At 37.5% G+C, this 18,324-nt stretch overlaps 1 protein-coding gene across 3 annotated transcripts in view; it reads left to right on the top strand.

Moving 5' to 3' along the window:
• TENM3 (teneurin transmembrane protein 3) overlaps positions 1 to 15,254 on the top strand; it is a 229,182-nt gene extending 213,928 nt beyond the window's left edge. For all 3 annotated transcript variants that reach the window (XM_083367441.1, XM_083367442.1, XM_083367443.1), the window contains 4 exons: positions 24 to 320; positions 1,935 to 3,546; positions 9,800 to 9,930; positions 11,998 to 15,254. In XM_083367441.1, coding sequence (XP_083223567.1) covers positions 24 to 320; positions 1,935 to 3,546; positions 9,800 to 9,930; positions 11,998 to 12,753 — 2,796 coding nt within the window. In that variant the 3' untranslated portion in view covers positions 12,754 to 15,254. The remainder of the gene's footprint in view (positions 1 to 23; positions 321 to 1,934; positions 3,547 to 9,799; positions 9,931 to 11,997) is intronic.
• Positions 15,255 to 18,324: the final 3,070 nt, after the last annotated feature.

Below are 18,324 nucleotides of genomic sequence, written 5' to 3' on the forward strand. Positions count from 1 at the left end.
TTGTCTTATTTGTTTCATAAAAGGTTAATGGTAGGAACCTCCTTTCGGTTGACTTTGATCGGACTTCAAAGACAGAGAAGATTTATGATGATCACCGTAAATTTCTACTGAGAATTGCCTATGATACTTCAGGACATCCAACTCTCTGGTTCCCAAGCAGCAAGCTTATGGCTGTCAATGTTACCTATTCATCTACAGGTCAAATTGGTAGCATCCAACGAGGCACCACTAGTGAAAAAGTAGATTATGATGGACAGGGAAGGATTGTATCTAGAGTATTTGCTGATGGTAAAACATGGAGTTACACGTATCTTGAAAAGGTACTATTAGTTGGAATGTTGATTTGCAATTCTATTAAGAATTATTTCTGCATAAAATTTTAAAATGATTGCTGTATGATATTGCTGCAGTGTTAGACAGAGAAGGGATATCTGTGTGTATATACACACTTTCCTCCAAGATCTTACACACACATAGTTCTTTCCCCTAGTCTGTTGTATCTTTACAACAGCCCTGCAAAGTCAACTTGGCTGAACAGTAACAATTGCACTGTGTTTAAGGAAAATCCATCCCAGAAAACTGATTAAGATATACAGTATGTAAGATAAATTTGTTTTACTGGAATTTACTAGCTAATTGAATTTAATTATGTAATTGAAATCACTGGGAATGATTATACATTTCTAGGATTTTAATGAGATTAAAGTGCACTTAAATGGCAACCAGGGTCAATGTATCTGGACATACTGAGTCTTCTTCATAAACAGTTAACCCAACAGTTTTCTCAATATTGTAATGATTGTTTATTTTGTATCATATTTTTTCAAATGAAGTTATCCTTAAGAGTGTCTGTCAACACAAATAAAAATATTGAATTTTATAATATAGGGTAATAAAAACACCTGTAGATTTTTCCAGGCTAAATCTGAAAAGGGAATCTAAAAAACTGGAAAACATTTTTTTTTACTTTGCAGAAAGAAAGAACAGCATATTCACTATCAAACTTCTGAAAGAGTTCTAAACAGCAGCATAAAATTAACGATTTTAGCAATGATTTTTCTTTGTGTATATGTGTGTCTATCTCTTTGTCTCTTACATACACATATACATACATACAAACACTAATGTGTTTTCCTCACATTCGTCCAGTAAAATTGGTTATTTATGTTCTTGGCCCAGAATTAGGGGTTTCTTTGCCCAAAATGAAATATGGTATTAAACCAGTGCTGCATACTTAATTATATACTCCCTAGCATGGCAATACTGAACAAAGCATAAGAAGTCTTTTATCATTATTTAATTTGATGTCCTTTAGTGGGACAGAGCAGAATTTGCCTTAGGTGGAAACAGCCACCGACAGTGACAGATGCTGAGAGTTTTATACATCTTCATGTGAGTAATATAAAATAACAGTGGTAGTGATGTGTAATGCCAAAGCTTTACAAAAGGAATCATTTGGTGACTAATTAACTCTGCAGAATTTGATGTAAATAACAAGTCAATTGCTTCGCCCATCTGACAGATATAAAAGAGGAGGTTCAGGGATCTTCAGGCTAGTAAAATTCTCAGTAAATTATCTCTAATTACAGGAGTGAAATTGTCTCCTCCATATGTTGTTCCCTTCTTGAGTTGCTGGCTTAAGACAGCCTCACTTTTGTTGGTATTAAACATGACTTATCCCAGTCCATTGACAATCTGCTGTTTGGCATTGAGTACTTGGTAAAAGGATGACTCAGTCACAACAAGAACACATTAGGAATCTGGAGCGACTCATTATAGATCCTCTTACAATTAAGTATCCAAATGAATTAGGCAATTACCAATATGTAAGGTCAAGAATTACTCAATTTGAATAATGATGATTTAGTAAAAAAACAGTGTTGTTTGTCTACCAATAGTTTTGGCACTTGATTAAACTCTGTTTTCTTTTTCAGTCAATGGTTCTCTTACTGCATAGCCAACGGCAGTATATATTTGAATATGACTTACTGGATCGGCTTTCTGCAATAACCATGCCCAGTGTAGCTCGCCACACTATGCAGACTATCCGTTCTATTGGCTACTATCGGAACATCTACAATCCTCCAGAAAGCAATGCCTCTGTCATCATGGACTATAATGAAGAAGGGCAGTTGTTACAAACTGCTTTCTTGGGCACAAGCCGGAGAATCTTGTTCAAATACCGAAGGCAGACCAGGCTTTCTGAAATTCTGTATGACAGCACAAGAGTGAGTTTTACTTATGATGAGACAGCAGGAGTTCTGAAAACAGTAAATCTCCAGAGTGATGGCTTTATTTGCACCATTAGATACAGGCAAATTGGTCCATTGATTGACAGGCAGATTTTCCGTTTTAGTGAAGATGGAATGGTAAATGCCCGATTTGACTACAGCTATGACAACAGCTTCAGAGTAACTAGCATGCAAGGTGTTATCAATGAAACTCCATTGCCTATTGATCTCTATCAATTCGATGACATATCTGGAAAAGTTGAGCAGTTTGGAAAATTTGGGGTTATTTATTATGACATTAATCAGATAATTTCAACAGCTGTAATGACTTACACAAAACACTTTGATGCTCATGGTCGCATAAAGGAAATTCAGTATGAAATATTCCGATCACTTATGTACTGGATTACAATTCAGTATGATAATATGGGCCGAGTAACTAAAAGAGAAATTAAAATAGGGCCATTTGCTAACACTACCAAGTACGGTTATGAATATGATGTTGATGGCCAGCTACAGACAGTTTACCTTAATGAGAAAATAATGTGGCGCTACAATTACGATTTGAATGGCAATCTCCACTTGTTGAATCCAAGTAATAGTGCTCGATTGACACCACTGCGATACGATCTGAGGGACAGAATCACTCGACTTGGTGATGTTCAATACCGGTTAGATGAAGATGGATTCCTGCGACAGAGGGGCACTGAGATATTTGAATACAGTTCAAAGGGCCTCCTTACCAGAGTTTATAGCAAAGGCAGTGGATGGACAGTGATATATCGTTATGATGGACTTGGAAGACGAGTTTCCAGCAAAACCAGCCTGGGACAGCATCTTCAATTTTTTTATGCAGATCTCACTTATCCAACAAGAATAACTCATGTGTATAACCACTCAAGCTCTGAAATCACATCTCTCTATTATGACTTGCAAGGACATTTATTTGCTATGGAGATTAGCAGTGGAGATGAGTTCTACATCGCCTCAGATAATACTGGAACCCCACTGGCTGTTTTCAGTAGTAATGGTCTAATGCTAAAGCAGATTCAGTACACTGCCTACGGTGAAATCTATTTTGATTCTAACCTTGATTTCCAGTTGGTGATAGGATTCCATGGAGGTCTTTATGACCCACTAACCAAACTAATTCATTTTGGTCAAAGAGATTATGACATATTGGCAGGCCGTTGGACTACACCTGACATTGAAATTTGGAAAAAAATAGGGAAAGATGCAGCTCCCTTTAACCTCTACATGTTTAGAAATAATAATCCAGCCAGCAGAATAAATGATGTGAAAGATTATATCACAGGTAAATATGTACATTTAATGAAGTACAATTCTCTGTTGATTTTTATTAAATTACATTATACATGTATAACACCTTGGAATTAAGCATTTGATAGCAACATACCGTAAAATTTATATGAGTAGGAATGTACTTTATTAAGGTAAAAATGAGTGTTTATTCTACCTTGCTCCACATAGGTGAAAAGTATAAATAGTTGGGTAAAATAGTAAATAAGTATATCATTTTTCTTAATTAGATCTATCTGAGATCTTGTGTCTATACAAAGGATGGTCAATTTTTCCCAAGGAAGAATTTCATTATAGCCAATGATAGATGTAGTCCCTTAATAGAAAATAAGACTTATCAAAAATCCTCATAATAGGCCTTGTTCCTTGTCTCTACAGAATATTTGATCTCTTAGAGCAGACATGTCAAACTCACGACATCACATGATGTCACGCGATGTATCGGGACAGTTTTGCCATTGCTGGCAATGGGGTGGGCGCTGCTTCCACATGATGTGTCCGGCCCACGGGCCAGCAGTTTGACATCCCTGTCTTAGAGCATTCAAAAGAAAATGGGGTTTTGATGTTTCCGTTTAATGGTTACTATGGCAACAGTTTATAAGTCTGCAAATGTATTGTGTATTCTGAGTGCTATTATGCCAGATGGCCAATACATCTAGGAAACATACTAGGATTTCTTGCTTGCATGATAACACCTTGGATGTTTAAAAGGAAAGTTTTCCAAGCAGTTATATGTCAGTGGGCAAAGTAATGTGCAAACATTCCTTCTTGCTATTTATGGTTGTAGATTAAATAATAGTTCTTTTGGATTTGGAGGTCATCTAGTCCAGGGGTGTCAGACTCAATTTCATTGAGGGCCGCATCAGCATTGCAGTTACCCTTGAGGGGCCGGGTGGGTGTGGCCAGGGTGGGCGTGGCCTACTGTTTGGGCGTGGCTGGAGTGGGTGTGGCCTACTGGGTGGGCGTGGCCAGCTCTACATCGTTCACGTCAAGGGTGCCTATGGGGGCTGGGCAGGAGTGGGACAAATCTGAGGGTCTCTGGCAGGAGATGGGACCGGGGCAAGTGCCAAGGCATGGTCCACTGGAGGAGCCTCACTGATCCTCTCAGGCCATGCGTGTGGGGGGGGCTGGACGGTGGTGTGGAGGTCAAATGCCCAGCCTAGCCCTCAAGCACCCGCAGCACTAAGCCCACCCCCACTTCCCCAAGAGGGTGCCCAGCTGCTGTGCTTGCTCTCCTTAGCCAGGTTGCTCATGATGGGTATGAGAGCAACGTCAAGAGAGAGGCCCACTTCCTCTCCATGTGAGGAGACCTGGCTTTGTATCCAAAGCTTCCTTAGCAATAGGATGGGAGACCACCCAGGTTAGGCCAGGAGGAGGGGGCAAGGGGATGGTGAAAGGGCAGCAGGGAAGGACTAAGGCAGGACTTCCCTCAGACCCTCCCTCTCCTTCCTTCCTTCCTTCCTTCCTTCCTTCCTTCCTTCCTTCCTTCCTTCCTTAGAACAGTGATGGGAAAATATTTGAAATGAGGGAGGGAGAAAAACAGGAAAGAAATGCAGCTGGGGAAGTGTCATCCTTCATGAGGAATGAAGAAATGCACCATCGCCCGGAATGCACATGGCCCTCCTCACAGCGCCGAGAGGCTGAGCCAGTGGCACAAATCTGAAGAGAATCACAATGCTGCCCAGCCCCTAGCCTGCCCAAAGTAGGCAGGGCCATGTGTTGGCCACTTCCAGGCGATGGTGCATTTCTTCATTCCTCACAAAGGGTGATACCTCCCCAGCATGCACCTAAGGGGCAGGGCCGATGCGGCAGGGGCCAGTCCCTCACTGTTTCCAGATGGCCTTGTGGAGCTAAGACTGAATGTATTTCAGCATAGATGACCACCACAAAATTGTACATTGGCTGCAGGCCGGCCTGGGCCGGAGCCAAGGCAGCGGGGGCCGTTCCCTCACTGTTTCCAGAATGGCTTTGCGGGCCACATGAAACCACTTCGCGGGCCGGATCTGGCCCCCGGGCCTTGTGTTTGACATGTCTGATCTAGTCCAACCCCCTGCTCAAGCAGGAAACCCTATACCATTTCAGACAAATGGCTGGCCGGTCTCTTCTTAAAAACTTTCAGTGTTGGAGCATTCACCACTTCTGGAGGCAGGTTGTTCCACTGGTTAATTGTTCTAACTGTCAGGAAGTTTCTCCGTAGTTCTAGGTTGCTTCTCTCCTTGACTAGTTTCCATCCATTGCTTCTTGTCCTGCTTTCAGTTGCTTTGGAGAATAGCTTGACTCCCTCTTCTTTGTGGCAGCCCCTGAGATATTGGAACACTGCTATCATGTCACCCCTCACTCTTCGTTAAACTACACATACCCAATTCCAGCAACCGTTCCCTATATGTTTTAGCCTCCAGTCCCCCAATCATCTTTGTTGCTCTTCTCTGTACTCTTTCTAGAGTCTCAACATCTTTTTTTACATTGTGGTGACCAAAACTGGATGCAGTATTCCAGGTGTGGCCTTACTAAGGCATTGTAAAGTGGTATTAGTACTTCATGTGATCTTGATTCTATCCCTCTGTTAATGCAGCCTAGCACTATGTTGGCTTTTTTGGCAGCTGCAGCAAACTGCTGGCTCATATTTAAGTGATTATCCACTAGGACTCCGAGATCTCTCTCACAGTCACTAGTATTGAGCAAGGTACCACCTATACTATACCTGTGCATTTGATTTTTTCTGCCTAAATGTAGAACCTTACTTTTTTCACCATTGAATTTCATTTTGTTAGATAGCGCCCAGTGTTCGAGTCTGCCAGATCCTCCTGTATCTTAAGCCTACCTTCTGGAGTATTGGCTATTCTTGCCAGCTTGGTGTCGTCTGCATTTCACAGTCAGAGGCCTTTCCGAAAGGCATCTGCAGCTGAGAACAGAGCTATAGATTCAATCCATAGCTCGGTTCTCGGCTATACAGGCCTTCTAGAAAGGCCTCTGACTGTGAAGTGCAGGCCGAGCTCCACTGTCAGCGGCAGAATGAATCTGCTCCTTCCGGCAAGGCAAGTATCAATCCATGGGAGGCCTGTCTGCAATCATAAGCTCCAACACCCCCCCCCTTTGCCCTACCTTGATTTTTAGGTGTGCACTTTGCCCCAAAACTAGGGCTTATTTTTAAGGTAGGGTTTATATTAGGCCCACCTCAAAAAATCAGGCTAGGGCTTATTTTCGGGGTAGGTCTTTCGGGGAAACACAGTTGTTGTTGTTAGTTGCAAAGTCATGTCCGACCCATCGCAACCCCACAGACAATGTTCCTCCAGGCCTTCCTGTCCTCTACCATCTTCTCGAGTCCATTTAGGCTCACGCCTACTGCTTCAGTGACTCCATCCAGCCACCTCATTCTCTGTCGTCCACGTCTTCTCTTGCCCTCAAACTTTCTCAGCATTAGGTTCTTCTCCAGTGAGTCCTTCCTTTTCATTAGGTGGCCAAAGTATTTGAGTTTCAACTTCACATCTGGCCTTCTAAAGAGCAGTCAGGGTTGATCTCCTCTAGGACTGACCAGTTTGATCGCCTTGCAAGAGTCTTCTCCAGCACCATATTTCAAAGGCCTCAATTCTTTGGCGCTCAGCTTTTTTTATGGTCCAACTTTCACAGCCATACATTGCAACTGGGAAGACCATAGCCTTGACTATACGCACTTTTGCTGGCAGAGTGATGTCTCTGCTTTTTAATGTGCTGTCTAGATTTGCCATGGCTTTCCTCCCCAGGAGCAAGCGTCTATTAATTTCTTGGCTGCAGTCCCCATCCGCGTTGATCTTGGAGCCCAGGAAAATAAAATCTGTCACTACCTCCATTTCTTCCCCATCTATTTGGCAGGAATTGAGAGGGCCAGATGCCATGATCTTGGTTTTCTTAATGTTAAGTTTCAAGCCAACTTTTGCACTCTCCTTCTTCACCTGCAACAAGAGGCTCTTTAGTTCCTCTTCACTTTCTGCCATTAGAGTGGTATCATCTGCATATCTTAGGTTATTGATATTTCTCCTGGCAATCTTAATTCCAACTTTTGATTCATCTAGCCCTTTCTCATGATGTACACTGCATATAAGTTTAACATACTACTCGAGTCTGGCTTGTAGGATTTTAAGCATAACTTTACTAGCATGTGAAATGAATGCAATGGTGCGATAGTTTGAACATTCTTTGGCACTGCCTTTCTTTGGAATTGGAATGTAAACTGATCTTTTCCAATCCTGTGGCCACTGTTGAGTTTTCCAAATTTGCTGGCAAATTGAGTGTAGCACTTTTACTGCATCGTCTTTTTAAGATTTTGAATAGCTCAGCTGGAATACTGTCACCTCCACTAGCTTTGTTGTTGCTCAGCTTTCCTAAGGCCCATTTCACTTCACATTCTAGGATGTCTGGCTCAAGGTCAGTGACCACCTTATTGTGGTAATCAGGGACGTTAAGCTCGTTCTTGTATAGTTCTTCTGTGTAATTTTGCCACCTCTTCTTAATCTCTTCTGCCTCTGTTAGGTCCCTGCCATTTTGGTCCTTTATCATGCCCATTTTTGCATGAAACGTTCCCTTCATCTCTCCAATTTTCTTGAAGAGATCTCTGGTCCTCCCTATTCTATTGTTTTCTTCTATTTCTTTGCACTGTTCATTTAAGAAGGCATTCTTATCTCTTCTAGCTATTCTCTGGAATTCTGCATTCAATTGGGTGTATCTTTCTTTTTCTCCCTTGCCTTTCACTTCCCTCCTGTCCTCAGCTATTTGCAAAGCTTCCTCAGACAGCCATTTTGCTTTCTTGCATTTCTTTTTCTTTGGGATGGTTTTAGTTTCTACTTCTTGCGAACCACCGTCCATAGTTCTTCAGCACTCTGTCTATCAGATCTAATTCCTTAAATCTATTTGTCACCTCTACTGTATATTCGTCAGGGATAGGATTTAGTTCATACCTGAGTGGCCTAGTGCTTTTCCCTACTTTCTTCAGTTTAAGCCTAAATTTGCAACAAGAAGCTCATGATTGAGCCACAGTCAGCTCCTGGTCTTGTATTTACTGACTGTATAGAGCTTCTCCATCTTTGGCTGCAGAGCACATAGTCAATCTGATTTCTGTGTTGACCGGCTGGCAATGTCCATGTGTAGAGCCGTCTATTGGGTTGTTGGAAAAGAGTGTTTGCTATGACCATCGTATTCTGTTGACAAAATTCTATCAGCCTGTGCCCTGCTTCATTTTGTACTCCAAGGCCAAACCTGCCTGTTATTCCATTATCTTTTGGCTTCCTACTTTAGCATTCCAATCCCCCATGATGATAAGGACATCATTTTTTGGTGTTAGTTCTATAAGGTGCTGTAGGGCTTCATAGAACCGGTCAATTTCATCCTCTTCAGCACCAGTGGTTGGGACATAGACTTGGACTACTGTGATATTGAATGGTTTGCCTTGGATTCGAACTGAGATCATTCTGTCATTTTGGGGATTGTATCCCAATATTGCCTTTCCTACTCTTTTATTGACTAGGAAACACAGTACCATGTACTAGAGAGAATCATGCTACCTTTATATTCCTGTTTAATACATCTACATTGCAGCAACATTAAGGATAAGTCACAGTTGCACTGTGGAATTACATAATTGGAGCTATGTCCAAAGACCAAATATATTCCAAATTAGAATGCTTAAGACCTTATTCACTGAAGAGGCTTTTTTTTCTAAAAGATGTCCAAATACTTTTTTTTTTGCAATAGTCATGATCATATATTCATAGCAGTATTCTTCCTGGATAGTTTCTTCTGTTCCTTGCTATCTTGTAATAATTGAAATCATATGAAAGTCAAGTAAAACTATTGCTGATTTCTTGCTATAATGTAAAATTGTGAGGCGTGAGGATCTAGTGCTGTCCCTATGTTTATTAAGTAGATAACCTTAGCCACATAAATAAATTGTGTGGATCACATGGAATCATCTATAGCATTTGTCACTGTAATCCAAGGAATCACAGATTATTGCTTCAGTTTATCCTAGATTGTATAAATAGTGCATTGAAAAAATAGCTACACTACATTTCTTTCTATGGGTCATTAGTTGTACATAAATGAAGACAACTTAAACGAATAAACTATAGCTCTGCCATGGATTTTCTCCTCCAAATAAATTTTAAAGCTGAGAGCATTATCCAATTCACCGACATTCATTCAAATTATGCTGCACTAAATTCAATCACATATTGAGGTACATGTGATATTTTTCTAACTTTATAATTGCTTTCTAGATGTTAACAGCTGGCTGGTGACATTTGGTTTTCATCTACACAATGCGATCCCAGGTTTCCCTGTGCCTAAATTTGATTTAACTGAACCCTCCTATGAACTTGTGAAGAGTCAGCAATGGGATGATGTACCGGTAAGAAAAATATAAGTAAAATTAAACTACAACAAAATATAATAAAAGATTCTATAAGAGTATTGAAAAATCATCAGAGGCATACATTGAATTTTAAAAAATTAAAACATTGTAGAGATGTTTCTTGGTACACTTTTGTCCCCAAACTATATAACTGACGTTAATTCTGTAGGATTTTTCCCCCAATAACTAAAGACTCAGCTTAAATTTTAACATTTCCTAAACTGAAGTGAGAGGGAAGAAATGATTAATCAATAAATAATAGTATTTTAAAATCCTTTTTTTTGCAAATTATAGCTTTCCCTGTAGAAGCTATAGAGATTGGATTGATAGCAGCACCCTCCCTCCAGGGTAAAGTGAACAATGTAATAAAAAATAGAATGTGAAAGAAACAGAATAACAGGTGATATAAATTATGCATATTGTACAGCAGTACAATTTTACTTGTCTTTAATATTAACCATGTTTTATATGTGAAGATAAAATATTGAATATAAAATCACTCCAGGTAAAATGTATTACATTATATAGAGTTGAAACTCTGTAAAAAACTCTGTTTTAAAAAATACATTGCCAAACAGAAGTATAAAACTAAATCATTTACAAAAATCTATGAAATGTAAAATAGAAAGTCATATGTACCATTTAGGAAAATAGCAATTATAAATTATATTCAGAAATCAAAAATCCATCTATCATCAAATTCTCAGTACCAGCAGCAAATTACAAACGTTAAATAGTTGTTAAATAGCTGTATTCTGACGGATCTCTGTGATTTACCAAGCTATTAAAGAGTCAAAATGATTTCATATGTTACATAAATCCAGAAACATTGTGTTGATGTTTTTACAGTAGAAATCTTGGTCCTATCATTATAAAAATATTTATAATTTTCTTCCTCTGCATGCAAAAACTAACATAAGTATATATGAAGGATTCACCGAGGGCCTTTCCCCAAAATGGATATTAAATCTTGGGATGAGTTATCTGGTGCAATTGCTGCTATGGTGTTCCGTGCGCTTTTGGCGTCTAGTCATGCCGGCCACATGACCACAGAGACGTCCTCGGACAAGCACTGGCTCTTTGGCTTTGAAATGGAGATGAGCACCGGCCCCTAGAGTTGGGAACAACTAGCACGCATGTGCAGGGGAAACTTTACCTTTACCATTACATTACATTATATTATATTATATTATATTATATTATATTATATTATTATATTATATTATATTATATTATATTATATTATATTATATTATATTATATTATATTATATTATATTATATTATATTATATTATTATATTACATTACATTACATTACATTACATTACATTACATTACATTACATTACACTACACTACACTACACTACACTACATTATACTATATTCCCTTTCTGGATAAAGTTATAGCATATGAAAAAAAATTAGGCCTGATAATAAATAGATAATACCAAATATAATTGAACCGAGCGTATAAGCAAGCATAAGAGTCTTACAATAAACTTTCTTTCATTTTTGCAATGAAAAAATCACTAAAGGAAACTTATAGAAAATTACTGATAGGAATACAGGTAATAGTTATTTTGGTAATTATTTACATTATAAGTATGCACCAAAGATGTCTTTGTTTTTAATTCTTTAGCAAATCAATTTATTGCATTCATCTTCCTATCTCGACAATGTTTTATTTTTGTATTATTTCATGGTATATAACAATAAAGACTGATATAAAAACTAGTGAAGCATAGCAGATTTCTGCGTTCAATGTTTCTAATTTTATTTTGATTGGTTAATGATCACAATAAGGAATAGATTGGCTGATTTTTTTCTTTGGATTCATTCTGTGCTACTTTTTAAACTTTTTGGTCAAAAACGATAATAAATATTGAAATATATCAAGCAACGTAGAACTTATAAGAGTGAAATCCAGTCTGTGAATTCAATTAGCTGCAGCAGTGTCATTGTGGCATATCATGTTGTCAGCTGCAGGCACCATGCCAATAAATGCTTGACTGTTGGAATTTATAGGCTTGTAAAAAAAAAATCTGTCTGTTCTTGTTTTCAGCCGATTTCTGGAGTGCAACAAGAAGTGGCAAGGGAAGCAAAGGCTTTCCTATCCCTAGGAAAAATGGCAGAAGTCCAGATCAGCAAGCGTAGACCTGGTAGTGAGAAATCCTGGTTATGGTTTGCAACTGTGAAGTCTTTGATTGGAAAAGGAGTAATGCTTGCTGTCAATCAAGGCAAAGTACAGACCAATGTGCTTAACATTGCAAATGAAGATTGTATCAAAGTGGCAGCTGTTCTGAATACTGCATACTACCTGGAAAACCTGCACTTCACTGTTGAGGGAAAGGACACACATTATTTCATTAAAACCACATCACCCGAGAGTGACTTGGGCACGCTGAGATTGACGAGTGGCCGGAAGGCACTGGAGAATGGCATCAATGTCACAGTTTCCCAGTCCACCACTGTAGTGAATGGCAGGACTCGTAGGTTTGCTGATGTTGAAATGCAGTATGGTGCACTGGCTCTTCATGTCCGTTACGGCATGACGCTTGATGAGGAGAAGGCACGGATATTAGAACAGGCTAGGCAAAGGGCTCTCTCCAATGCCTGGGCCAGAGAACAGCAACGAGTGAGAGATGGAGAGGAAGGGGCCAGGCTATGGACAGAAGGAGAAAAGAGGCAACTTTTGAGTGCTGGAAAAGTTCAAGGATATGATGGGTACTATGTACTCTCTGTTGAGCAATACCCCGAATTAGCTGACAGTGCTAACAATATACAGTTTCTTAGGCAAAGTGAGATTGGAAAGAGGTAACACATTGGTTGAGCTTGGCTTGCCAAAGAGATGGATCTTGTGCCAGTGTCTTCTAAGAGGGGAGACCAAATAGTTTGCTGCATTATTACTTGAGCCTAAATGTACATCTTTGCTCAGAGTTATCTGTAGCACAATCTGAATGGACTCTACAACAAAGAGAGAGCCTTCCAGAAGAATGATAATATTAAAAAAAAAACTGGAGCTGTGGTTTTTTTCTGAATGACCTTAAAGGTGATCTGCTTTAAAGAATATGTTTACATATGCATATCGCTACACTCATGTTGGATGGAAAGTACTAAAAAGAAAGATATAAAGAGTTTCCAACTGGCTGACTATTCCAGTAACTAAAACCGAAAGCGATAACAGTGTTTCCAAATATTACTAAATTGTTGACTTTTGCTTACAAGATTTAGTCTTTTTCCTCCTCCTCTCCCTTCTCCCCCTTCCTCCTCCTCTTCTCTCCTGCTCACTCTCTTTCTCTGCCTAGGATGTGGTATATAATCTCTGTTCATGTTAAGAGGGGGACAAAACTTTTTGTGTATGGACACCCCAATGGCTTTAACAGTGCTGCTTTTTGAAAGGACACTGGCACAAGCAATTTATTCTACAATCGAAATTTGGTAATGGATTTTACGGTGATCATGGGGTTTACCTTGGGGAAAATGGCAAATAGAATTCTTGTCACAGAGAAGCAAAGGAAGCTTGATTTTTTTTGTAAATTATGTGAGACAAGTTGTTTATGGATTTTTATATGAATTACAATTTACTGTACATCAAATATTAGTCTCAGAGGAGTTAATTTATGTAAAGTGTTTAAAAAAGTTTATACTTAAATAAAATAATAAAAATATGCAGTGTGTGAATTTTTTAAAAGAATTGCATCTTTTACTATGTTATACCTGTACAGTATTAAGAGTTATAATGTAGAGATATAACAGTATACAACAATTGGATAGAAGTGTTAATATTTTTGTATTAACTTTAACACGGTGCATTTTTCTCTTTGGATCACTTTTGAGAAAAGATGGAGGAATCACAGACTAGAAGGAAACAGAGTTGCTGCTCTTTTTCCTCTCTTTCTCTCTCTTTGCTTGAGTCCTGGCAAGCATGGTTTCATCAGTTACCACTAAAAGGAAGGAAGAACAATTCAGCAAGACTCATTTGTTACCATAAAAGACTTTTGTAGGCTGGACATGCCTTGTTCTCTTTCGGAGCTCAAGGTGTACTTATTCTTTTTACACCTTTCTAATGTGTGGGTTTTAGAAAACATGTGGGATGTGAAGTTGTGTTATGTCATAAAAGGAACATTTCCATACTTCTTTACACAGAAGTAAATTCCTTTGTGGGATGTATTCTTTGATGAATAAATTTAGGACTGCAGTCTCAGATATTTAGTGGTTCATGAAGACAAGTTGATGCTGTTCTAAACACACAGGATTGGTTCTCACAATATGCTTAACTGGGTCAGTTGGGGGTTAATTGTATCATGGAAATGCTACATTTGGTCAACCATGTTGTGGGAATTTAGCTCTTGTCTTCTGAGGATTAAGCAATATCCTCTAGAAGCCTCATAAAACAGGATCTTTTTAGGTGCTTATTTTCTATGGATGTTAGTTTTCATACACATATCCCTTAGACACAGAAAAGAATTAGAAGCAAGCAAAAAATGGACAGGAAATAAATAAGAATCTGCCCATGATGACATCATCACATCATTGTGGGGATTTATTTCTTACATTTTTAATCCAGCTTGCAAAGGACAAGACAAGTAACAGGTCTCCCAGCCATCCTGATTGTTGTCAATGTGTGATGATGAGAGAGCAATAACTGAGTTTCTTATGTCTGGGAACCTGTGAGTCTTTGTGGTTTGTTTAGTTTTGTTTTGGTTTTCTGCATGAAAAAACATACTCAATTCTCTTCTGGAAGAAAAGAAAAAAAATAGAATTCTATCTGAGGAGGTGGAATAAAAAGGAAGGTTTCCTATCAACTGAAAAAAAATGAAAAGACATTCAAGAAATGGATAGGATAGGATAGGATAGTATCTAATCAGCATTTGTGGATATCATAATGTTTAAGACTTGCCTATAAAGACACGTGTTAGGACTTGAGATGTGCTGATAGAAGAATTTAATATAAGTCATGTATAATTTTCTTAAACCAGGTTATAGTATCAGATCTCTCCTGTTGAATACCTGAAACAGCAACCAAAAGGAATATTTCTGAATAGATTCTAAATATATCTCCATTATTGATAAAATCTGGGATGTAAAGAGGGGAACATAATTTTCATGCCAAATGCCAGCCTCACAAAGAGTTGGCCCAGCACTTTCTTATTAACAAATCAATAAAAATACCTAGTTTAACATATTTAAAAATTCTGTAATGCCTATCTTTTCACATTTTTCTAGTTAATTTGTTAGTACAGATGTTTGTGTAAAAACTTGAAATGCTCAGCTTCCATTGAAAAAACCTTCAGGCACAAAAAATATTGACAATTTCTGGTAATTGTCTTATGGAAAAACACATTAAAACAATATTTTGATCCCCGATCCTTTTTTATAAGTATAATAATACAACTTACTTGCAATTGAGCTGAATGTTGCATGATTTGAAAATACATTTAATCTTTTTATCGGTATTAATATTGCATAATTTATATGTGGGAAGGAAAAAAAATCTCAAAGGCCTAATTTTTATTTTACATCCTTCGTACTATTTTCAGCAGCATATATTCAAAAATATTGTTTATTTTGGGAAACTAGTCCATTTTCATTTTTCTGTGCTAAAAAAATCAAGATATAAATGCCAGTTAAATATATCTGAAACATGTAAAGGAATTACATTAATGAATTTTTAAAATTGTTTTCTAATTGCTTTCTGCACTGAGATTCTGTAATAGATATGTGTGCTTTCAGTTACAGAGTATATATCTTGTCAAAGAATTATGGAATGATCAAGCAAGTCATAGTATTGCCTGTGTCACATTGGACACAACCTATACAATAACAATCTAGACGTTTAGAACAAAAGCTATTATTTTATTACATTTAAAGTGTAAATAAATGCTTAATTGTTATTTTTCAGACACACAAAGAATCCAAATTTAGAAATTAGGATTAAAAAAATGCTGATCAGTGCCATGAGTTCCTATCTCAGTTTAAATCTCAGTACATAGCCTGTCTATAGTTCTGTTTGGTAGAATTGCAGAGGATTTTTTTTTTAAAGCACTGGATTTTCTGTTTATTTGGGCTCATACTGGAAATATAGTGATATACTATTCTATAGAAATACTACGACAGATCTGGTGTATGACAAGTTGGAATAGCACTAAGATTTCTGTTGATGTGTCCTTGTGCTTTCACAAATAACCCCAAACTTTTATCTGTTGGCTTAAATTGAATGATGGCCAATTAGCCTTCTTTCATAAGTCTTTAGTAGATCTTTTTCATACTGTAAAAAATACCTGAAATGTTCCTACGTGACATAGTGACTGGGGAAAATGTAAACTAAAAAGTTTTTTTTAATGAAAAACTGTATTAAAGTAATTCACCTTTGGAAATTCAGAGTATTTTAGGCAAAGCTAGTCAAAATGTTTTCATGCAATTTTGAAATGTATTTTTTGTCCAATTTGTATTGTTCTTTTCATTTGCCTTCCAAACTTTATATGTATCCTGAAGTTTTCCACAACTTGATGACTATAGATTGCATCTAGGCTTTCCAATAAAAGCCAAGCCAATGTGTCTGTGTTTTTTTTCTTAACTATGTCTGTCAGACATTATAACTCTGCTATTTTTATTTCAACTTCTAGATGCAAAGTGATCTGGTTGTACTAGTATTGATTTATTTGCTCCACAATTGGGAGTTGTTTCCCGCACCTTCTGCCAGTGTCTCAAACTTCTAGTTCAGCAAGGCAAATCATGGCAGGGGTCTCCAGAGACCTACTTTACAGAAGCATTAACTATACTTCTCAAAGTTAAGCTTCGCAAATTTTAAAAGAAGACAATTGAAGCTGTGTCTCTTGCATGCTGAAAATAACAAGATTCATTTAACTAACCGATCATGAGAGGAACCTTTCACTGGGAATTGGTATCTTCAAATCATTCAGTATGTTTTACATATAATAATAGCATATTTTGATGTGAATTGGAAGAGGGGCATTGCAAAATGCTTCCTTGTAGAGAAAACGGCAGTTTGATAACATGTCAAGCAAACACAAATCATGTTACTTGTCTGCTACAGATAACCCTACACATATACACATACTCCAACAACAGGAGAAATTAATTCTTCATTTTAAATGGAAAAAGACTGTCAGTACACTTAGAGTTTTTTGCAAGTAATGAACAATTTCTTATTCCAATTTGCATATCATTTTAGGATGTTCATTGTCTAATTATAATCATTAAAGGTACTGTTGGTCTATAATATTAACTTATATTTTAGATGAAGGAATTTGTTGGCAACTTGTTTTATAGCCACCTAATGAATTCACAGAATAGATAAGACATAATTCAATTTTCTTAATTTATATCATTTATTGTAGGTGTCTCAACTGCAATTCTATGCCAACCTTCAGCAAATACATGAAAGAAAATAGTGATTTATTTCTGAATTTTTTTACATGTTTTACAACAAAGTGCAGTCACAAATTTTAATGGCAGAGATGGTAAAAATTTATCTATTAAAACATGTTATATGTTCATAAATCTTAGCAAAATCCCAAAAAGTCACAAAAATTAATATTTCAGCAAAAAAAATAAAAGTTAACAATTAGTTTAATAAGATAGACTTTATTACCAAGCAGTTTCTATGGCCTGGTGCAATATACACCACTCCCAACTCAAAACAGTCATTGGGTTAATATAGTGCCATAAAAGCAATTATAAAAACCCTTTCTAGTTTAGAGGCTCAAATGAAAGCAAGGAATAACAGTTAGATATATGAATATATATTACACTGATTCATGAACAAGTTTAACAGTAGTATCTATTGCACAGATATGATCATTAAAATCAAATTGGCAGGGTCACTTATAACCAGGGCTTTTTTTTTCTCATGGAATGCTCAGAACGGAGTTCCGGCACCTTTTTTGGATGGAACCTTGTAGGGTAGGCAAGGCAGGTTGTGTGACATGTGTGAGTTCCGGCACCTTTTTCTTTTACAAAAAAAGCCCTGCTTATAACACTTCTTCAGAGTTTTTTTATTTTTATTATTGGGCCATTTTTAAGGTCCAGGTTAATTCACAAAACTTGATTGGCTGTGTTAAGTAGCTTCTGTATAAAAGACTGGGTTCACTGCTTTGAAAATCTAACCCAATCCATGTTTGCCTCACTGCAGTACCCTGCCGTTATTTTCACACTTAGCAGCAGGCAATAGAAGTGTGCTGATCAGCTTATCACCACTCAGATTTAGTTCACATTCCATGTCAAAGTTCCATTAGATACTGCAGTTTACATTGTCCTTTGAGAGGCCAAACATATCAAATGTTTCTTTTAAAAGCATGTTTATAACTAGCCATTTTTAAAGCACCCTAGAGAACAGCCAATCCTTATCCAGCAAGCAGTATAAGAA

This window comes from Vipera ursinii (genome assembly GCF_947247035.1).
Source record: "Vipera ursinii genome assembly, chromosome: 7".
Taxonomy (NCBI): domain Eukaryota; kingdom Metazoa; phylum Chordata; class Lepidosauria; order Squamata; family Viperidae; genus Vipera; species Vipera ursinii.